The sequence below is a fragment of the Uranotaenia lowii genome, chromosome 3 (genome assembly GCF_029784155.1).
Source record: "Uranotaenia lowii strain MFRU-FL chromosome 3, ASM2978415v1, whole genome shotgun sequence".
Classification (NCBI taxonomy): domain Eukaryota; kingdom Metazoa; phylum Arthropoda; class Insecta; order Diptera; family Culicidae; genus Uranotaenia; species Uranotaenia lowii.
Genome location: NC_073693.1, coordinates 279,280,321 through 279,299,090, shown reverse-complemented (window position 1 = coordinate 279,299,090; position 18,770 = coordinate 279,280,321). Strand labels below are relative to the sequence as shown.

At 38.2% G+C, this 18,770-nt stretch overlaps 1 protein-coding gene across 1 annotated transcript in view; it reads right to left on the bottom strand.

Moving 5' to 3' along the window:
* LOC129751148 (thyroid receptor-interacting protein 11-like) overlaps positions 1-18,770 on the bottom strand; it is a 100,041-nt gene extending 81,271 nt beyond the window's left edge. Inside the window, exon 1 of the mRNA XM_055746472.1 lies at positions 18,319-18,770. Coding sequence (XP_055602447.1) covers positions 18,319-18,540 — 222 coding nt within the window. The 5' untranslated portion in view covers positions 18,541-18,770. The remainder of the gene's footprint in view (positions 1-18,318) is intronic.

Below are 18,770 nucleotides of genomic sequence, written 5' to 3'. Positions count from 1 at the left end.
CGCGAAATCATTGAAAATCGACCGTATGCAGCGTTCTCAAACGTTTCCATGAGATACATAAAATCGATCGACAGGTTCATATCAAGCGTCGTAGTGGAACTAAGGATCAGAAACTGCATTTGGAGGTGTTGAGAACGATCAAGGCAAACCCAGGGTAATTAGACTATGACATCGCCAAGAAATTCAATGCCGACCGGTGCACCGTCAGAAGGATTCGTCTGCGGGCTAGTGAGCAACCAAACCGGACATTGAAGCAGAATGTATTAGCCAAAGGACGTGCCCGGAAGTTATACAACGAAGACGTATGCATCCTCGTGGATAACGAAACGTACGTGAAGATGGATTTTGGGAAGCTTCCAGGAAATTTTTTTTATGAAGCCACTGGTCGGGGTGATGTCCCCGGCGATTTCAAATTTGTTTTGCCGATAAGTTTGCAAGAAAGTGTTTCTCCGCCCTATTGAAAAATATTGGGCAATTGTCAAGAAGAAGATGAAGAAGAATGGTAGGACGACTCGGGATGCAACATAGATGGTGGAACAAAATGGGCGCTGAGGTAGGGTGTCCAAACTATGATGAGTGGTATTCGACGAAAAGTTCGAAATTTCATCAAAACCACATCGGAATATTTTTTTTATTATTATTCGTTTAAAGTGCAATAAAAAAAACCTACATTTTGAGTACAAAGCATTTTTATCTCGTTTACATAGCTCCGAGATAGACCCGTTTTAATGCGTCCAGATCTGTAGTGATCCATGCTTTAATGACTGCAACTAAATTTATGACTCGCTTATGAATCGCCATGTAAAAAAATCAGTCACCGAACACATTTTCCCAGAATCTCTATTAAAATTTTACAAACGATAGCTTAAGAAAATGTTTCAGAATATAGTTCAAATATGTTCCTACAGCCAAATGTGCTAGAAATAATAGAAATAATTTTTTGAAAAAATATTCAATAGAATTCAAAGTCCCATCAACACATCTCATATGATGTGCCATTTATTCGAGAAAGTTATGCTTGAAGGTAAGTAAAATGAAATAATTCAACGCTAGCATTTTATTTATTAAAATTTCCATGCACTTAATGAATAGAGTGGAGTACGTTTAGTGATTGTTTCGCCAAGATTATAACTTGGGAATAAATTGTAAGACAATTTAATTATAAATATTTGAAAATTGTAAAAAGAAATCTAAGAGTTAACTTTCAGTTCAATCACAAAATAATCACTGTAGAAGAAATACATGGAACAAGTTAAAGAGCCCGATATAGCTAATTTTCGATAATCCGAGAAAATAATTGTCATTCGTCAAACTTTCCGCCTGTGCCGAGCGCAGTTTCAGCCCACAATTGAAGGAAAATTACGCCCTAAAATATAGGCGGGGAGGCGGCGTGCAAAAGAACTCACAAACATCCCCCCTTTCTGAGCCACCCTTCAATGCATCAGAGAGGGAAAATACAACCAAAGCAATGCCATAATTTATCAAATGTTTCATCACTGATTCTCAAGCTGTATTCCTTCGATGGTGATTTTTAAAAAAAATCCGACCTTACTAATTTATTCCTTAGTTTAAATCAAACGTTTAATTTTTTTTGTTAATGTGTCATTTCAATCAACCTCAGAATTGTCGAAATAGACATTCTGAAAACCGCTGAAAAATTCAGTGAACAAAATGGGGACGATTATCAGGTCTGTAACTACAGCAAGTATCATAGGAGAAAATGTGTCGCCCATGCGCTCGCGAGATATCAGGAGTGGAATCAGGGGGAGGCGAATCGTAAGCGGCTGGCCAGGCGGGGGGGAAAGAAAACTCGTGTGCGGGTGGCTTGGCTGGCTACATTTTCAGTGCCGGTACTGTACACCTGTACAAATTTACCACGTATGTTCGACAGACCCTGGTTTTTCTACCACGTAGGTACATATCTTAACTGAAGCCCACAAAACTGTAGGGTAGGCTGGCAGAATGCTGTTGCTTTTGGGGCGATAAAAACGCTTATCTTTTAAGTTCACATGAGAATAGAACGTAGCACTTGAGCTCTGTTGGAAAAATCACCACTTGTAACAGCAAATGAAGATGAAAATTCGAATTTACTAGGTTACGGTAAAATTTTAGAATAATGAATCGATGTAGCTGTAAAGTAATTTTGCTTCTTTTTTTGAAAACTTAGAAACTTTAAAATTAGGAAACTTCAATCATAGTTACGAATGCGTCTTCAAATCGCAAAAATACAATACAATTTAGTTTTTAACTGTTTCATGGTATTATAAAATGATTTTTTAAACAAAGCTAATGTTGCAGAGTTCCATCAAAAGCGAACCGACCTTTCAAATTAAACCTATCTTAGAACAACTGTTGTTCTACCTGTTGATTGAAGTCAGAGAAAAACGTAAACCGAATCCAGGGACGTGAGAATCACACACATTCGACGGAAACCTTCCCCGACCACTTGTTGCCGCAAGCCTGGCTAGTAACAACAACAGGCACCATTCTTCTATTTGGTGAATCTAAATTCTGTTAGGAAAACTTTGGTCAGCTACACAGGAAACAATGTTTAAAGGCTATCGAATGACAGTTTTTATAAGATTTACAATCTACTTCTATGTAGGTATGTCTATATGAATCTTACCAGATAATATCCAAAATAAAAAAGCACAAAAGTATAATAATACTAATAATAAAGGGTGTTCGAATCAAAAAATGGTCAAACTAAATTGCGTGTAAATCGATTATTTTTTTGTAAAAAAAATAAAATTATCTTTCTTTTTTAAGTTAAAAAGTAATAAAAGAAGGTATAAAAGAAGTATATAAGATTCCGTTAAAATTCCGGTCGACCTATTCCAAATTGACGAGACTTTCGTTGGACGCCTGCCATCAGATTTTGTACAGTAGTGTATCCAATTTCTTCGGCGCAGAACGCCAGTTTGCTTTAAACTGCTTCTCGCTGCATACAGTTTTTTGGGTCTTCTTACGGTTTTACTATCATCCAAAATTTTTCGTTTGGGAGAAGATCTGGTGTTTTGGGGGAATTCTTATCCTTGGGCACAATCTGAATGTTGTTAGCGGCATACCACTCCATGGCCTTTTTTCATAATTATAGGATGCATAATCCGGTCAAAACAGCACAGACAAGTCATGTTTCTTCAGGAAAGGCAGCAAACGCTTTTGAAGACACTCTTTTACGTAAATTTCCTGGTTGACGGTCCTGGCTGCATCGAAAATGTCGCTTTACGAGCCTCAGATACAGATAGCTTCCCAAACGAGATATTTCTTGACAAACTTTGTTAGTTTAATATGCTTGAAAATGTCTGCCACCTTTCCTCATCCGATTGGTGTATAAAACTCTTGTCCCGGAGGCTGTCTGAAGTCTGCCTTGGCGTGGGTTTTGACGTCCATTACCACGCAATCAAACTTTGTCAACAATGTCGTATACAGCTTCGAAAATCTTGTTTTTGCCGTAAGGTTTTGCTTTTCACTACCTTCTTATAAGTCGATAGTCCGGATCGTTTTTAAGCTTCATGCACGGTTGTAGACGCTTGTTCCAACTTATTGGCGACATCTCAAACGGAGAGATTGAAGTTTTGCTTGAAAGTGCTAGCCACTTTTTTGTTTTAAAATTACTTTGGTGACGGTTGATTTCGCCACATTGAACGATTTTGCTATTTCTGCTTTCGTGTAGTTTGAATTTTCACGACGCATATACAAAATTTTGATTTGTAGCTTGGACGCCATTTTGAAAACTAAAGACCGAAATTCGAAAGCCAAATAGAAGCATCATTCTACATACACACATTTACAAAATGAGGGGTTTTTAGGTTTTTTATATGAATGATTAGAAAAAATACGGCGAATTTAAGTTGACCACTTTTTGATCCGAAAACTGTCTTATCGATACAAATATTATGAGTGCAACTTTTTTTTAAATTCTGATTTAGACTTCAAGGACTTAATATGGATAGGAAGATTATTCCAGGTCAAAATACTTCTAACGAAAAAAGGAATTGGTACAATAAACTGAGCGATGCGATTTAGTTGAATTGAGTGTTCTTGAATTTCGTACAGGAACAAAAAGTCTACGAACATATTGTGGAGCTTTTTTATAAAGTATTCTGAGGAAAACTACGCAGGACCTATATTTGTAAAGTTATTTAAATCAAAGCAATCGAAAGATTCGCTTTAATTCATATAAGAAATTTCTTTTTTATATTTGAAAATAACAGAAAAAATATTCTAGAGTTGGCCTTTAAAATAACTGACAGCACTGTAGCAAATTAACAAACGCACGATAATAAATAAAGTTGTATTCTCTCTGATAATTTCCATCCAGACAGAATTTAGTTTTGAGTTGAGTGAAGAGAGCTATTATTCAATCTTTAAAAAAGCTGTACTAGACTCCCCGATCGATTTTTTTTTATTGAAATTGTTCTGAAAAAGCCACAGTGTTATCAACCGAAAACTTACTGAAAAAGATAATAAGTTGCTGTCGAAATACCGGTATCTGAACTTTTTTATACCGTGATTGAATTAAAGTTAATCTTTCGTTTGCTTTGATTTAGTTGAAGCCTTCTTTTGTCATTTGGAGTTGAAACATCGCGAGGAGCTTGTATGCAACAAACTTGTGTGACATCTACATTGCACAAAAACGAAAAATCGAGTTATTGTAGAACGGACAATTGAGAAGATCTCGAATACACAAGATGATACAATTCCCATACAGTATGACTTTTGCTTTTTCAACTGTTTGAATTTTCAAAGAATTTTATCGAATTTAAAAAAATATTTTTTTTAAAATAAAATACCGTTTAGTTTCAATGTCAAGATGCCTCGTGGTAAAATTCAACTGATTCAAAGATCCATAAATTTTGCCGAACTGTTTATTGATTTGCCTGTTGTTGAACGATTTTCAGCAGAGTCGGTGAAGACAATATAAAAATTTGCCCGATAAAGCGTTCTATTGGATCTATTCAAGCATAGAGCCTTGGCTTTAGCTGGGCTAGTAGTTAGAAAATTATGATAACACCATTGATTGATTTTTTTCTAAGTCGTGATTTAACAACTTCCATTGATAACGAATTGTGAGAACAGAAGTATATTTGTACATCAACAGCAAACATCTCAACGCTGCAGTATTCCAATATAGATAGATAATTTATAAAGAGATAAAAACAGCATTGGCCCATAAAATCGATCCTTGAGGTACTCATGACTCAATAGGAATTAAGTTCGAAAAACAATCATCTCTTAAAACTAATTGAACCCGTCCTTGAAGGTATGATTTAATAATTGTAGCTGAAGAGCCAGAGAAAGTAAATTTGGAGTGAGGAAGAATGGCATTAATGGGTTAAATTCCTATAAAAAAGGAAAAAAAAAGTAAATTTGGATCTCAGATTCTCAACCAGCAGAGAAATAAATACAACATATTTATTCGAAGATATCAGCGCAGTTTTATCAAAAGATGAGAGCCGCGAAGAATAACTAGCAAACTATCAAAAAAAAAATCATTTGATCATCAACAAATTTGAATTCTGCTGCAATCTAAAACCTGAATGACCTCAATAGTTAATGTAAATTATACATTGAAGCTTGAAATAAACATTTGAATGAAGAATGTAAATTCAAAACAAGAATTCCAATCAAAAATCTGTTGAAGGATAAAAATACCAAATCAGACCCCCTTCCCCCCCATTGCTTCCCCCTTTAATTTGGCCTTGAGGAAAGATTATCAGATTAAATATCTGTGTTATTTACAGCACAATTCTAGAAACATAAGTTCTGTGCTTCCGTTGCCAATTTTAAACTATGATATGATTCTTCGTTACAGAAATACAAATTCTATCAACGTTTTACCGTTTTGATAATTTCGAAGAAAAATATAATATAAGATAAAGTTACTGTTGTAGTCGATTAAGAAGCTTTTCGATTATTATAGTCAATCCCCTTCTGGGAACACAGTCGATAAGAGAGCAAAGACTTCGCTGGCGAACTCTGTATTAAAAACTGAATAAACATGATCAGTCTCTTGAATCTTGACTGCCAACAGAACCAGACGTGCGTGTTGTTATTTCTGTAGAAACCTCTTTAATATATTTGAATCCCTAGTTTGTGTTAAGTTTAGATTATTTATAAAATATATCGGACACTTCAAATGGCGACGAGGAGGATTTTAATTTGTTGGAGCAGGAGCAGGTGTAACGGTATATGTTCAAATATAGTTTCGTTTTTTTTTTGAACAGCCGTAAGTATGTGTGGTTTTGATAGGAAGTTTTAGAAGAGTTGCTGCTATTGCTGGCAAACGCCATTTTAATAAAAGTTTCTCCTTTTCACTTAGCACAGCGTGATTTTTATACTTATTTTATTTTTTGAGCGCATACACGTTTTTTATGATTTTCTTTTTTTTTCACTACGATGAATTTTGTTTATGGAAAGTTGTGCAATTTTCAACTCCATTTTTTTAGTCTGCTGCATTTTCTTTATATTCTTTTATTTCATTTTTTGTCAGCAGTATTTCAAGTGATGAGTTCCGCAAATAGCTTTTGTTTCGCCAAATCTCCTGGTAGCACGGTCATCGAGCAACTCGGCGCGGCACTCATAGATGATCATCATGTGTGTTCAATGGAAGTTAGTCGAAACAGGTTGAAATAGGTCGAAACAAGTAGGAATGGATTTTGACAGTTGGTAATCTGTCTCTTTCCAATTGACTTCGACCGATTTCAACCAGGTCGTCCGTTGAACATACTTACACCAATACTAATGCGTGTTTTGTGCGTTTTGCACACGAATTTCTAGACAGACCGAAACAGATCACGCGAAAATTCAGACGCGTATCGTAAGGCTGATGTCATGCTGAAGCAACTAGCAACGCGACCTACAACGCAACGTTCACACGACTAACCAGCTCTCATTTGATCTCCATGGAAATCGCGCAGACCTGTCATACTGGTTGCTTTGAGTAGCGCGACCAATCTGATGCCAATGTGTTTAGTAGCGCGACTAGTAGGAAATCCAATAGGAACATTGTTTTTTCTCGATTTGAAGCAGTGATTCCGGGTTTTAAGCACAATAGTACGAAGATCTGTCCGAACTTGTGATAATAAACTAAAAACTATCTTAATCGGCGAGAAAATTTTCATGAATTCTTAATTCCGGCAAAAAAACAAGGAATTTTGTCGGTTCAAATTTCGGCGTTCTTGCAATCCGGGTCGTGATTTGATGAGTTTTTGATGGCTCCGGAAAGAAAGGAGACGATTTAAAGCATTATCAGATGTAGAGAAGTGATGATTTGTAGGGAATTTCAAAGTGACAGGTCGCGCCAGCATGACATACCAATGCAATGCAACGCAATCTTATTGGAACGTTGCGTTGCGTTGCGTTGCGTTGCGTTGCGTTGCGTTGCGTTGCGTTGCTAGTTGTTTCAGCATGACATCAGCCTAACGGGCTAGAAAAGAAGCTTATATGCATGGAATCCTTAAATGTATTGAAATAAAAAATTTCGTAATATTAAATGAGATTGAACAAGCGATGATGGGACAATCTGAATTTATTGCAGAGTTCCGCGACATTTTGGCGGTTTGCTTTTTGTGGACGTGTTCACATTAGTAGACCATCTTGGTCTTAGCCGTCCGCAAACAAAAGATGAATAACAAAAATTGCGTGGACTTGTTTCAAACGCATTCGTGAGGTAAAACTATTAAATTTCTTATAAATAAGATAACTTTATGACATGTTTTTATTTAATTCATTCCCCCCGGGGCAAGTGCAAACGTCTTCTACCGCACAGCACAGGAATAATTGCAGGAAGAGTTAGCACAGCGACAATCGACTCGAAACACACAGAACCGACTGCCGACTGAATCCAAACATCCAGAGCACTTAACGAAAATGAAATGGCGAGAACGAAACAAAAACTTGCTCTCTGTCTGACACACACGCTGCATGTGTGTTAGTGTGGTAGAAATGAATCCTGCTTTCGAGCTGGATCGGTTTCGACTAGTTTCGATCGATTTCAACTTGCTCCGTTGAACAACGACCAGACCTGTTTCGACCAAAACATGAGCCCGTTGAACAACGACCTACTTGACAGAAACTAGTCGAAACCAATCGCTACTTACGATTGAACGCAGCTATCATTACGCACTCAACTTCTAAACAAACGTCACTGATTGAATTGAAGCGTGGTGAGTTTCTGAAGCGGTGGTAAGCTGGGCGCGCATCATACTTTTGGTTTTGTTTTGGAAAGGCGAGCAATTTTCACATTGAGAAGTGATAACTGTGATTTTCTCGAAAAAAAAAGGAACTAAGCCCACGTTTTGGAATCCTGAATAAGTTAAGCCGTTGAGTCGTCATTGTGACCTGGAAATGCCGGAAATGCTTTTATTGCTGTTTTGCATGCAGATTATTTGTTGTTGTTTTTGGAGATGGATTTTTTTCGCTTTTGCTCCTCAGGTATGTGATGTTTTTTTTTTTTTTTTTTTTTTTTTTTTTTTTCAGTTTGGTTTTGACCGCGCTACTAATTAGACGTGCTTTTCGACCGAAGTTTTGTTCATCCTACTAGCTTTCTCATCGTTGAATAGCTTTCCTCAACCACGGACATCCTTTCCGCTTGACTTTCCCTATCGAATCAAATCTCGTCACCAGCCTATCTCCAGCGCAATTTGTTTGCCCCACAGAGGCCTTATCCCTCCAGATGGGGGAGAATCCCCCGGTGTGGGGCCAATTCCTAAACCAGCCCCGAAATAGAAACGCCAGAACGGTTCCCGAATGGATGGATCCCGCTGGGAATCACGGCGAGATCCTGTTCCTGCGCATGAAACCAGAAAGCCCAGCCAAGCTCCCAAAGAACCCATTTATAGTCTCAACATCCGTCCAGCAGCTTGTCGGGAAAATTGAAGGCGGCAATCCGATTGACAGCGGTACCAACTACCTGCTGAAAGTCCGGAACCCTTCCCAAGCTGCCAAACTTTTGCAAATGATCCGACTTATTGACGGAACCCCTATCTCTATCGAGGAACATCCGACACTGAACTTCTGCCACTGTGTCGTCACCTGCGGTAACGCCGATGGACTGACTGACGAAGAACTTCAAAGCTTTCTTTCCGACCAAGGCGTCAGCAAAGTCTTCCGTTTCACTAGAAAATCAGGCGAAAAAATCACCCCAACTAGCTCCATGGTCCTCACCCTCAAAGGAACTGTCCCTCCTCCATACATATACTTTGGGTTCATCAGAGTCGCCACACGACCGTACTATCCGAGACCACTTCTATGTTACAAGTGCGGAAAGTACGGGCACTCTAAAAACCGCTGCCCGGATGCTCCTATCTGCCTTGACTGCGGTTTCCCTAGCCATCATGACCCTTGCCCAAATCGCCCACTCTGCATCAATTGCCGCGGGAATCATTCCGCCAAAAACAAGTCGTGCCCCGTATACAAACAGGAAGAAGCCATCATCCGCCTGAAAGTCGACCATGGCATCACCCAAACAGAAGCTGCAAAAATTTACCAGGAACGTGTTAACTACAATCAAAGAGCTCAAAATATCCCAAATGCCGATTCCGAAAAAGATAAACGCATCCGTGACCTTGAACTTCTTGTTACAAAGTTACGTGAAGAACTGGACCAATTGAAAGGCAACAACAACGACAACGACTCAACACTGGTTACCATCTCTCCTTCCTCCCAGGAGACCGAGGATTCTGAATCTGATACCGAAGGACAACCAAAAACCCGAACCACCCAGAGCATCACATCAACCCCCAAACGAAACCGGAACAATTGCTCGATAGATAGCCCACCAGAAAACACTTCGGAAGCCGGAAACAAAAAAACAAAACGCCCCCAAACGACACCCCCAGAAACACAAGGTAAACCCCCCCCCGGCCTTTCCCAAACCAAACGGTAAGTCCACTCAACATTAACCAACATTCAGCTCACGGCTCTTACCTAAGGAATAGACCAAAAATATTTTGAAAAATGGCTGATAAAACCAATAATCATAATACTCCCCAAACAAACATCCCCACCTTGAGAACCACAACCGGTAAGAGCTCCACTAACCGCCCTGCTCAAAAGAAATCAACCAACCTCGCCATCCAATGGAACACTCGCGGTCTCACCTGCAGACTCGCCGAAATCTAACTGTTAGTACAAAAATACTCCCCCATAATCCTGGCCATTCAGGATATTCTTAGCAATACCACAATAGCCTCCAACCTAATCCGCGGATACCACCTCTACACCACCTCCAACCCGACCTCTCGTCAAGGGGCAGGACTGGCGATAAAAACCAACATTCCACACCAACCAATTACAATCCAGACCGATCTTAACGCCATCTGTGTAAGACTGCAGGCCCCCCTTGAAATCACGGCTGTCTCGTTATACATTCCCCCGCAAATGCCCTACCACGACTTTGCTGACAAACTGGAACATCTCTTCTCGCAACTGCCACCGCCTCTTGTGGTCATGTCTGACCCAAACGCCCACTCCACCTCATGGGGTAGCACCTACACTTCCAACAAGGGGGCCTATCTGGAGAACCTCGCAATTATCAAAAACCTCACCTTTCTGAATAACTGCCACCCTACACGCATTGACCCCTCATCTGGTGAAATGTCAGCTCTCGACATTACACTTGTTTCTTGGGAACTGGGACCGAAATTGAATTGGGATGTACTAGATGATTCCCACGGAAGTGATCACTTCCCCATCCTAATACAAATACAACACCCTTCCCCCAAAGTCACCACAAGACCTAGGTGGAAATACAACGAAGCTGATTGGCCTGCATATCAGCTACAGGTAGACAAACTCGTCCTACACAAGACACCAACCACTCTGTCATGCTTTTCTCAAATTGTCCTCGATGCTGCCACAAAATGTATCCCCCGCACCAGTGGTATCCCCGGCAAATGCTCAGTCCCATGGTGGTCTGACGAAGTCCGGGATGCTGTTAAGCATCGTAGAAAAAAGTTGCGAGCCCTCAAAAGAATCCCAGCCGACAGCCCACTTAAACAGACCGCCCTAGAAGAATTCAAGGCAGCACGATCCCTGGCCCGTCGTATCATAAGGGACGCCAAATCCAAATGTTGGCAACAGTTCACAGATGAAATCCACCCCAACACTCCATCGGCAGTCCTGTGGTCCAAAATCAAGACCCTTAACGGAGGATCCCGGAACAATACCTATCACATCTTGGTTAACCAACAATACGTCAATGACCCCCTAATACTAGCGGACCGTTTCTGCGACCATTTCTCATCCATATCAGCCCCAGCACACTCCTCCCCTCTCCCTTTTCCTAACGACCCTAACATCAACGAGCCAGACTACAACAGCAATCTCACGCTGAACGAACTAGAGTTCGCCCTCCGAAGAGTCAAGGGACTCTCAGCTGGCCCAGACGACATCGGATACCCCTGCCTCAAAAACTTATCCTTGCTTGGAAAAATGACATTCCTAGACATTCTCAACAACATCTGGTCCCAAGGGTCCTTACCCAGCAGCTGGAAAGTTGGGCTCGTAATCCCCATCCAAAAGCCCAAACAGAACCCAAACCATATCGATAATTTTCGCCCCATCACACTCCTTGACTGCATGGGCAAAATAATGGAGAGAATAATCAACCGTCGCCTTCACACCCAAATGGAAAAACAACAACTTTTGGACCCCCGGCAGTATGCCTTCCGAGCCGGAAAATCGACCGACGACTATTTCGAAGACCTCGAATCCTTATTCGACACTCACCTTAACCAGCAACACCACCTAGAATGCCTCTCCCTCGACCTATCGAAAGCCTTCGATAGAGTCGATCGTATCGCCATCCTGAACCAACTGATTAAATGGAACATCGGAGGCCGGATGCTGTCCTACATCAAAGACTTCCGGTATATCGATGTACTCGTCAATGGTGTTCGCTCCCAAGTCAAACCTGTCCACGGTGGAGTTCCTCAAGGCTCCGTCATCGCCCCAACCCTTTTCCTTATAGCCATCAACTCCCTTTTCCAGACCATTCCCAACAATATCTCAACCTTCATATACGCCGATGATATCCTTCTCATCTCCTCCTCACCTTTTGCTACCGTGGCGCGTCGATGGCTGCAAGCCGCTGTCCAACTAGCTGAAAAATGGGCTCCTACAGTCGGCTTCCAGTTTTCCCCTGACAAATCTAGCCTTATACATCTTGGCCCCAACCGGAAAAAACTCCGAAACCTCCCTCCGCTGGTCATGCTCAATAAGACTATCCCTCTTGCCCACTCTACTCGTTTACTGGGTATATGGCTAGACGACCGACTCAATTTTAAATGCCACCTGAACCACGTTAGAAAAAATGCCACCAACAAATCAACATCCTGCGAATTCTCACAAACAAGACTAGTTTCGCTCATCGCGAATCCCTTTTTCGTTTCCTGCATGGATGGATAATACCATCCATACTGTACGGAATTGGTTTTGTAAGCAAGGCGTCCGAGGTAATGCTAACGAAACTAGAACCACTATACAACAGTTGCGTACGGCTCATCAGCTCTGCCTTTCGTACCAGCCCGATACCCTCACTCATGGCAGAAAGCGGACAGATCCCATTCCGGTTCCTCGTGGCTAAACATCTATCCTCCAAAGCCATTCGTTCAATGGCGAACAGACGCAACAACGACTCCCCAATGGTAGAAAGAACAAACAGCTTCCTGCTCCAAACAACCGGCGATAGTCTTCCTACTATCTGTCCCAGGTTGGGGCCCAAGATCAGAAATTGGAACGACACATCACCCAAAGTTGACATGTCCCTCAAAAATAACATTCGAGCAGGAGACCCCCGAACAACCGTTCTTCCCCACTTTAATCATCTGGTCGAAGCCAAATACAACGGCCAACCCCAAGTATACACCGACGGGTCCAAAAGTAACAGTGGAAAGGTAGGATGCGGTATTTATGACGGAGTCTCCAGTAGGAGCCACGGTCTCCCTGATACGTGTTCCGTATTCAGTGCCGAAGCATTTGCCCTGCTCGAAGCCATTGAAAGATCAGAGTCTAACTCCGTCATCTTCTCGGACTCCGCAAGTGTCTTGACAGCCATTGCCGCCGGCAACATCAAACACCCTTGGATCTACACTATTTCCAAAAAAGCCCCCCATCGAAACATTACACTCTGCTGGATACCCGGCCACTCGGGCATACCAGGCAACGAAGCTGCTGATCGACTGGCCGCCGCAGGCACTCATCTTCCGTCGTCAATCGACTGCATACCCCAACCCGACGCAATGCTCCACATAAAAAACAAAATACTAGAAGCTTGGGCCTTCCAATGGTCCGACAACATCCAAGCCAAACTTCGGGAAGTTAAAAATTCCACAGAAATATGGTATGACCGACCCTGCCCAACAGAAAGGAGAGCTCTAACAAGACTTAGGATCGGGCATACCCGACTCACACATCTACACCTAATAACCAGAGATGATCCACCCACATGCCCATCATGCAACGTGCAGATCACGATCAAGCATATCCTCACCAACTGTTCCTTATACCACACCCACAGATCCTCATGTTCCCTCTCAACATCACTCCGCCAAATCCTCGCCCCCTGCCCCGACGAAGAGAAAAAGTTGATCAGCTTCCTCAAGAAATCGAATCTTCTACACCAACTTTAATCCCAAGCAAATGGAGACCAAGAAACGGATAAGATAACACCAGGGAGAAACACAAAACTATCTACAAAAACACATGAAACGCTCCACTTCGGGATGAATAAACCTACCTGGTTTAAAATCCCTGAGAAAAAAGAATCAAAAAAAAAAAAAAAAAAATGTTTTTTTTCGGCTAATGATGTTTTGCAATTACGCACTTTTGTTTAAATATCTTTGATGATTTTATGCCTCATTTTCTCGATCAGTTACAAATTTTTGAATTCGTGTTTCTGCTTTAAATTTCTAAAGATAGGTATTTAAAAACAAAACATATTTGACGATGTGTCTGAATCCGTGTATTCCTTGTGATTATATTTCAAATTTCATGTTTAAAACGAAAAACACCAAAGGTTGAATCGGTTTGTTGTTTTAAAGTTTGATCTAAGCCATTTGACTTTTGTTTTATGAAAGTAGCTTCAAGGAAATAACGGATTTTCAGATGCCATAGCTCCAGTTGAAACGGTTGTTTAGCTAATTTGAAAAATGATTGAGAATCTGATAGGAAAACATATTTTGTGTTTCACCAAATGTGTTGATTTAGTTACAATTATGTATTTAAAATTAATTTGTCTTGTTTTCCATCAACTTTAAACATCTATAGACTGATCAGAATTATGATCTTAAGCGTTTTTCTTTTTTTCACTTAGCGAGGTGGAGCACTGATTAACGTGTGAAAACTGATGAAATAAAACATCATACTTTCATTTTAAACCAAAATTATTTTGATCATCTACACCCACAACTATGCATCATTTCCTCACATAATATGGTGTATTTTTAATTTAAAAGTTAAGCCTTAAATACGTTAGTGGTCTGTTATAAATGTACAGACAGCGTATAATAAAAAAGTGATTTTATGAAGCAATTTGTTAAATTTTTTTCTGAAAAGTTTTACTAATTCTTTGAGACAGATTCTTTTTGACGGCAATGTCAGTTGAAGGTCTTTTTGGTATGATCTCTCTGGTAAATAGGACGGTTTCCCATTTTTCCTTAGAAGAGATTTTTTGTGTTGAAACAAACCCACGGTTTGTTCCAGGTCATTTGCGATTTTGTTGCAATCATTTGTTCCATAGCATAATCGCCGGAAGTTATTAGATGATGGAGAGACAAAATTTGTTTCCGGAAGTTTCCACGACTGCAGTTATTCTACGGCCGATGCCTTCATCGTTTCGAAGGAGGATGGTGTTAAGTGTAAACTTTAATAGGTAATAGAACAGAAGAATTCAGATATATTGATTGATTATTGTTTGTAAGCCTTTTGAAAGGATTCGCTACTGTGGAATAGGTAGTTCAACAAAATATTTGCATACTTATATGTATTTTGAATACGATCGAAAAAAGTAAATAGGATTATTAAACTAGATTTTCTTTTCAATAAGTAATTTGATTTTTCCTAGGAATTGTTGTGTTTTTACTAAAGGATGGAGGAGTTGTTGTAGTCGATTAAGAAGCTTTTCGATTATTATAGTCAATCCCCTTCTGGGAACACAGTCGATAAGAGAGCAAAGACTTCGCTGGCGAACTCTGTATTAAAAACTGAATAAACATGATCAGTCTCTTGAATCTTGACTGCCAACAGAACCAGACGTGCGTGTTGTTATTTCTGTAGAAACCTCTTTAATATATTTGAATCCCTAGTTTGTGTTAAGTTTAGATTATTTATAAAATATATCGGACACTTCAGTTACAGCTTATTCATACAACATTCTAAACTGCCATAGAAAACCCATGGACCTATCATAAAAATATAATTAATAATCTAAACCTTGGGACGCATGTCGGTCGTGAGAAGCACATTGCTGCAGATAAACATGCAAAGGTACTAAAAGCCCTCTAGAGCCCCAATAGGTACTGTTCCTCGATTTCTACAGTTTTCCAAACAATAACCACCATTGAAAAAGCTGCTCTTTCCATCACAAATCATAGCCATGAATCGGAAGCGCGCGGGGAGGATCTAGAACAGACATACATCGGACGCTGCTGCTCAGATGGTGGTCAATGAATTTTCCCGGTTCGCATCACGATCCCGGATAATTACCGGTATGTAAACATCAAATAAATATAATCACTGTGAACGCGATGAACGCGTCTGTGACAGAAATAAATTGTCGATGTTGTTGCGAGCGATTATAAGTAATCACGATTGCAGTTGAACTAGAAAACACTTCCGGTCGACGAAATGCGGATGTCCGACCATGATCAACTGTTTTGGTTCTATAAAGCTTTAAATTTAGAAACATTGATCTCCTTACAAATACTGCGACAAAAACTGCAAATATGTCTTCGTAAACAGTCCTGGATTACAAGAATGTAGCATTGTAGCGTTTATTCTTGTGTAAAGTTTAGATAAAATGTGTAATATTATTGATTGATTTGAAATAAATATTTAAAAGTCTTAGTACGAATATCTTTAACGAAAATCTTTTTCCAATGAAAATTATAGTGCAAATTCGTTCAAATTTTACCGCGTTTTTCCTCGGAATTTTTTTGACTTTAGTCAAATTTGTAATTTCTGCCATTTTTGACATAATTACCATTTTTTGTAATTTTTGACATTTTTGTCTTTTTTTTGTAATTTTTGGAATTTTTTAAATTTTTGTATTTTTTGTCATTTTTATTATTTTTGTCTTTTGGATATTTTCGATATTTTTCTCGTTTTTGCAATTATTTCAATTTTGTCATTTACATAAGTCATTTTTGTAAATTTTTTTCATTTTTGTCATTTTCTGCCATTTACTGTCATTTTCTGTCGTTTTCAGTCATTCTCTAGAATTTTGATCATTTTTGTCATGTTTTTCATTTTTGTCATTTTTTATCATTTTGTAATTTTTGAAATATTTGTAATTTTTATGGTCTTTTTTAAAAAAAATTTGTCACTTTTTTCTTTTTATTATTTTGTCATTATTTTCTTTTTGATATTTTTATCATTTTTGCAACTTTTGTCATTTTTGTCACATTTGTCATTTTATGTCATTTTTGTCATTTTTGTCATTTTTGCCATTTTTATCATTTTTGTCTTTTTTGTCATTTTTGCCATTTTTGTAATTTTTGTCAGTTTTGTCATTTTTGTCATTTTTGTAATTTTTTGTCATTTTTGTCATTTTTGAAATTTTTGAAATTTTTGTCCCTTTTGTCATTTTTGTCATTTATGTTTTTTTTTTTCATTCTTGCAATTTTTTTCATGTTCGTCGTTTTTTTCATTTATGTCATTTTTGATATTTTTGTCATTTTTGTTTTTTTCTATCACTTTTGTCATTTTTGACATTTTTGCAATTTTTGTTATTTTTGCTATTTTTGTTTTTATATCGTTTCTGTCAGTTATGTCATTTTTGTCAATTTTGTCATCTTTGATATTTTTGTAATTTTCTTCTTTTTTTGTCATTCATGTCATTTTTGATATTTTTGTCATTTTTGTTTTTTTTCTGTCACTTTTGTCAGTTTTATCGTTTTTGTCATTTTTGATAGATTTTCGTTTTTGTCATTTTTGTCTTCTTTGTTATTCTTGACATTTTTTTTTTTTTAAATTTTGCCATTTTCATAATTTTTGTTATTTTTTCTTTTATTCTTTTTATTTATTCTTTTTTTATTAACATTCCAAAAGTTTATTTTATAAAAGTGTTTTCCTTAACCTGAATTAATAGTTCATTGTAACTGATAGGCTACGTTTAAGTTAATAAATTACAAATTACAAATTACAAATTCTGTATATTGTATTTGAATAAAAATTACCTGCTTCAATAAATTATATTCAATAAATTCTTTTTATTTGGTCATTTTTATCATTTCTTCTATTTCTACAATACCTATTGCCGTTTTTGTCGATTTTGCCATTTTTGGAATTCTGTCAGTTTTGTCATATTTGTTAATTTAGTCTTCTCTGTCATTTTTTTCATTCTCTTTCTAATTTATAATCATTTCTGTGTTTTTTTTTATTTTTGCCATTTCTGTTTTTTTTTTCTGTCATTTTTTCTCTTGTGTCACTTTTGTCATTTTTGACGTTTTTGTCATTTATAACTTAATTCAATTTTTGTTAAATTTTTGTCGGTTTTGTTTTTTTTTATTCTCATCATTTTGTCATTTTTATCATTTCTATTATATTGCTGTTTTTGTCTTTTTGCTTTTTTGTAGTTTTGTCATATTTGTTATTTTAGTCATTTCTGTTATATTCAACCATTAATTCCATATCAGGATTAGAGACGAACCAGCCCGAGGCTGAAAGTCTCTCTCTATAATAAAGGAAAAAAAATCTGTTATTTTTGTATTTTTTTTGCACTTTTGTCATTTTCTAGTTTTTTAATACCTCAATCTTCCTGATATGAAATTGGTGTTTTACGCAACTTTTTAGAAAACATTTTAAACGCATTTTGGCGAAAATACGAGATCAGAAACTTATTTGGAAAATAAAGTTAGTCATTTGTTTGCATTCATCATTAGCATGGCTTCCTTAAAGAATCTATGGGAGATGCACATTACTAATTCATGTACATATGTTTTAATTAGGTAAATATTAAATTAGAAAAATTAATCATAGATAAGGCTAAGCTTTTGAAATTCAACAAAATATTGTGCTGTTCTGCCACGCATCCAAATCAAAATATGTAGGTACAATCAAAATCTAGTGACGTTTAAATTCCGGTAGCCTTACCTCTTGATCCTGCGTCGCACAAAGTCCCGTTAGTTCACTGATCCGCTGTTTGGCTTGCCCAATATCCCGAACCTGATTCGCAGGTTCCGATTCTTGCTCCTGTCCGTCATCTTCACCATCTTCATTCTCACGGACTATTCCTTCGGCCAGCACTTCTTGGGCGAAGCTGGTTATTTGTCCCTTAACTTTATTAAGACTATCGTTTAACTTTAGCCAAGACATTGTTGCACTCTTTGCGTTTTAGAATTTCACCAGATTGTTTCGTATCCAATTTTTCCCGACGTAGAAGCACGATTTGCGCCGTGAAATTTATGTCTAATGTAAAACTGACACCATACCGACTTTGAGAAAACGTTTATCTTTAGGATAAACCGAAAAACAAAACATAAAACACTGAAAACATGGAAAATTTTGCAGAAAATTTTCAACCGATTGCGTCGATATCGAAATTC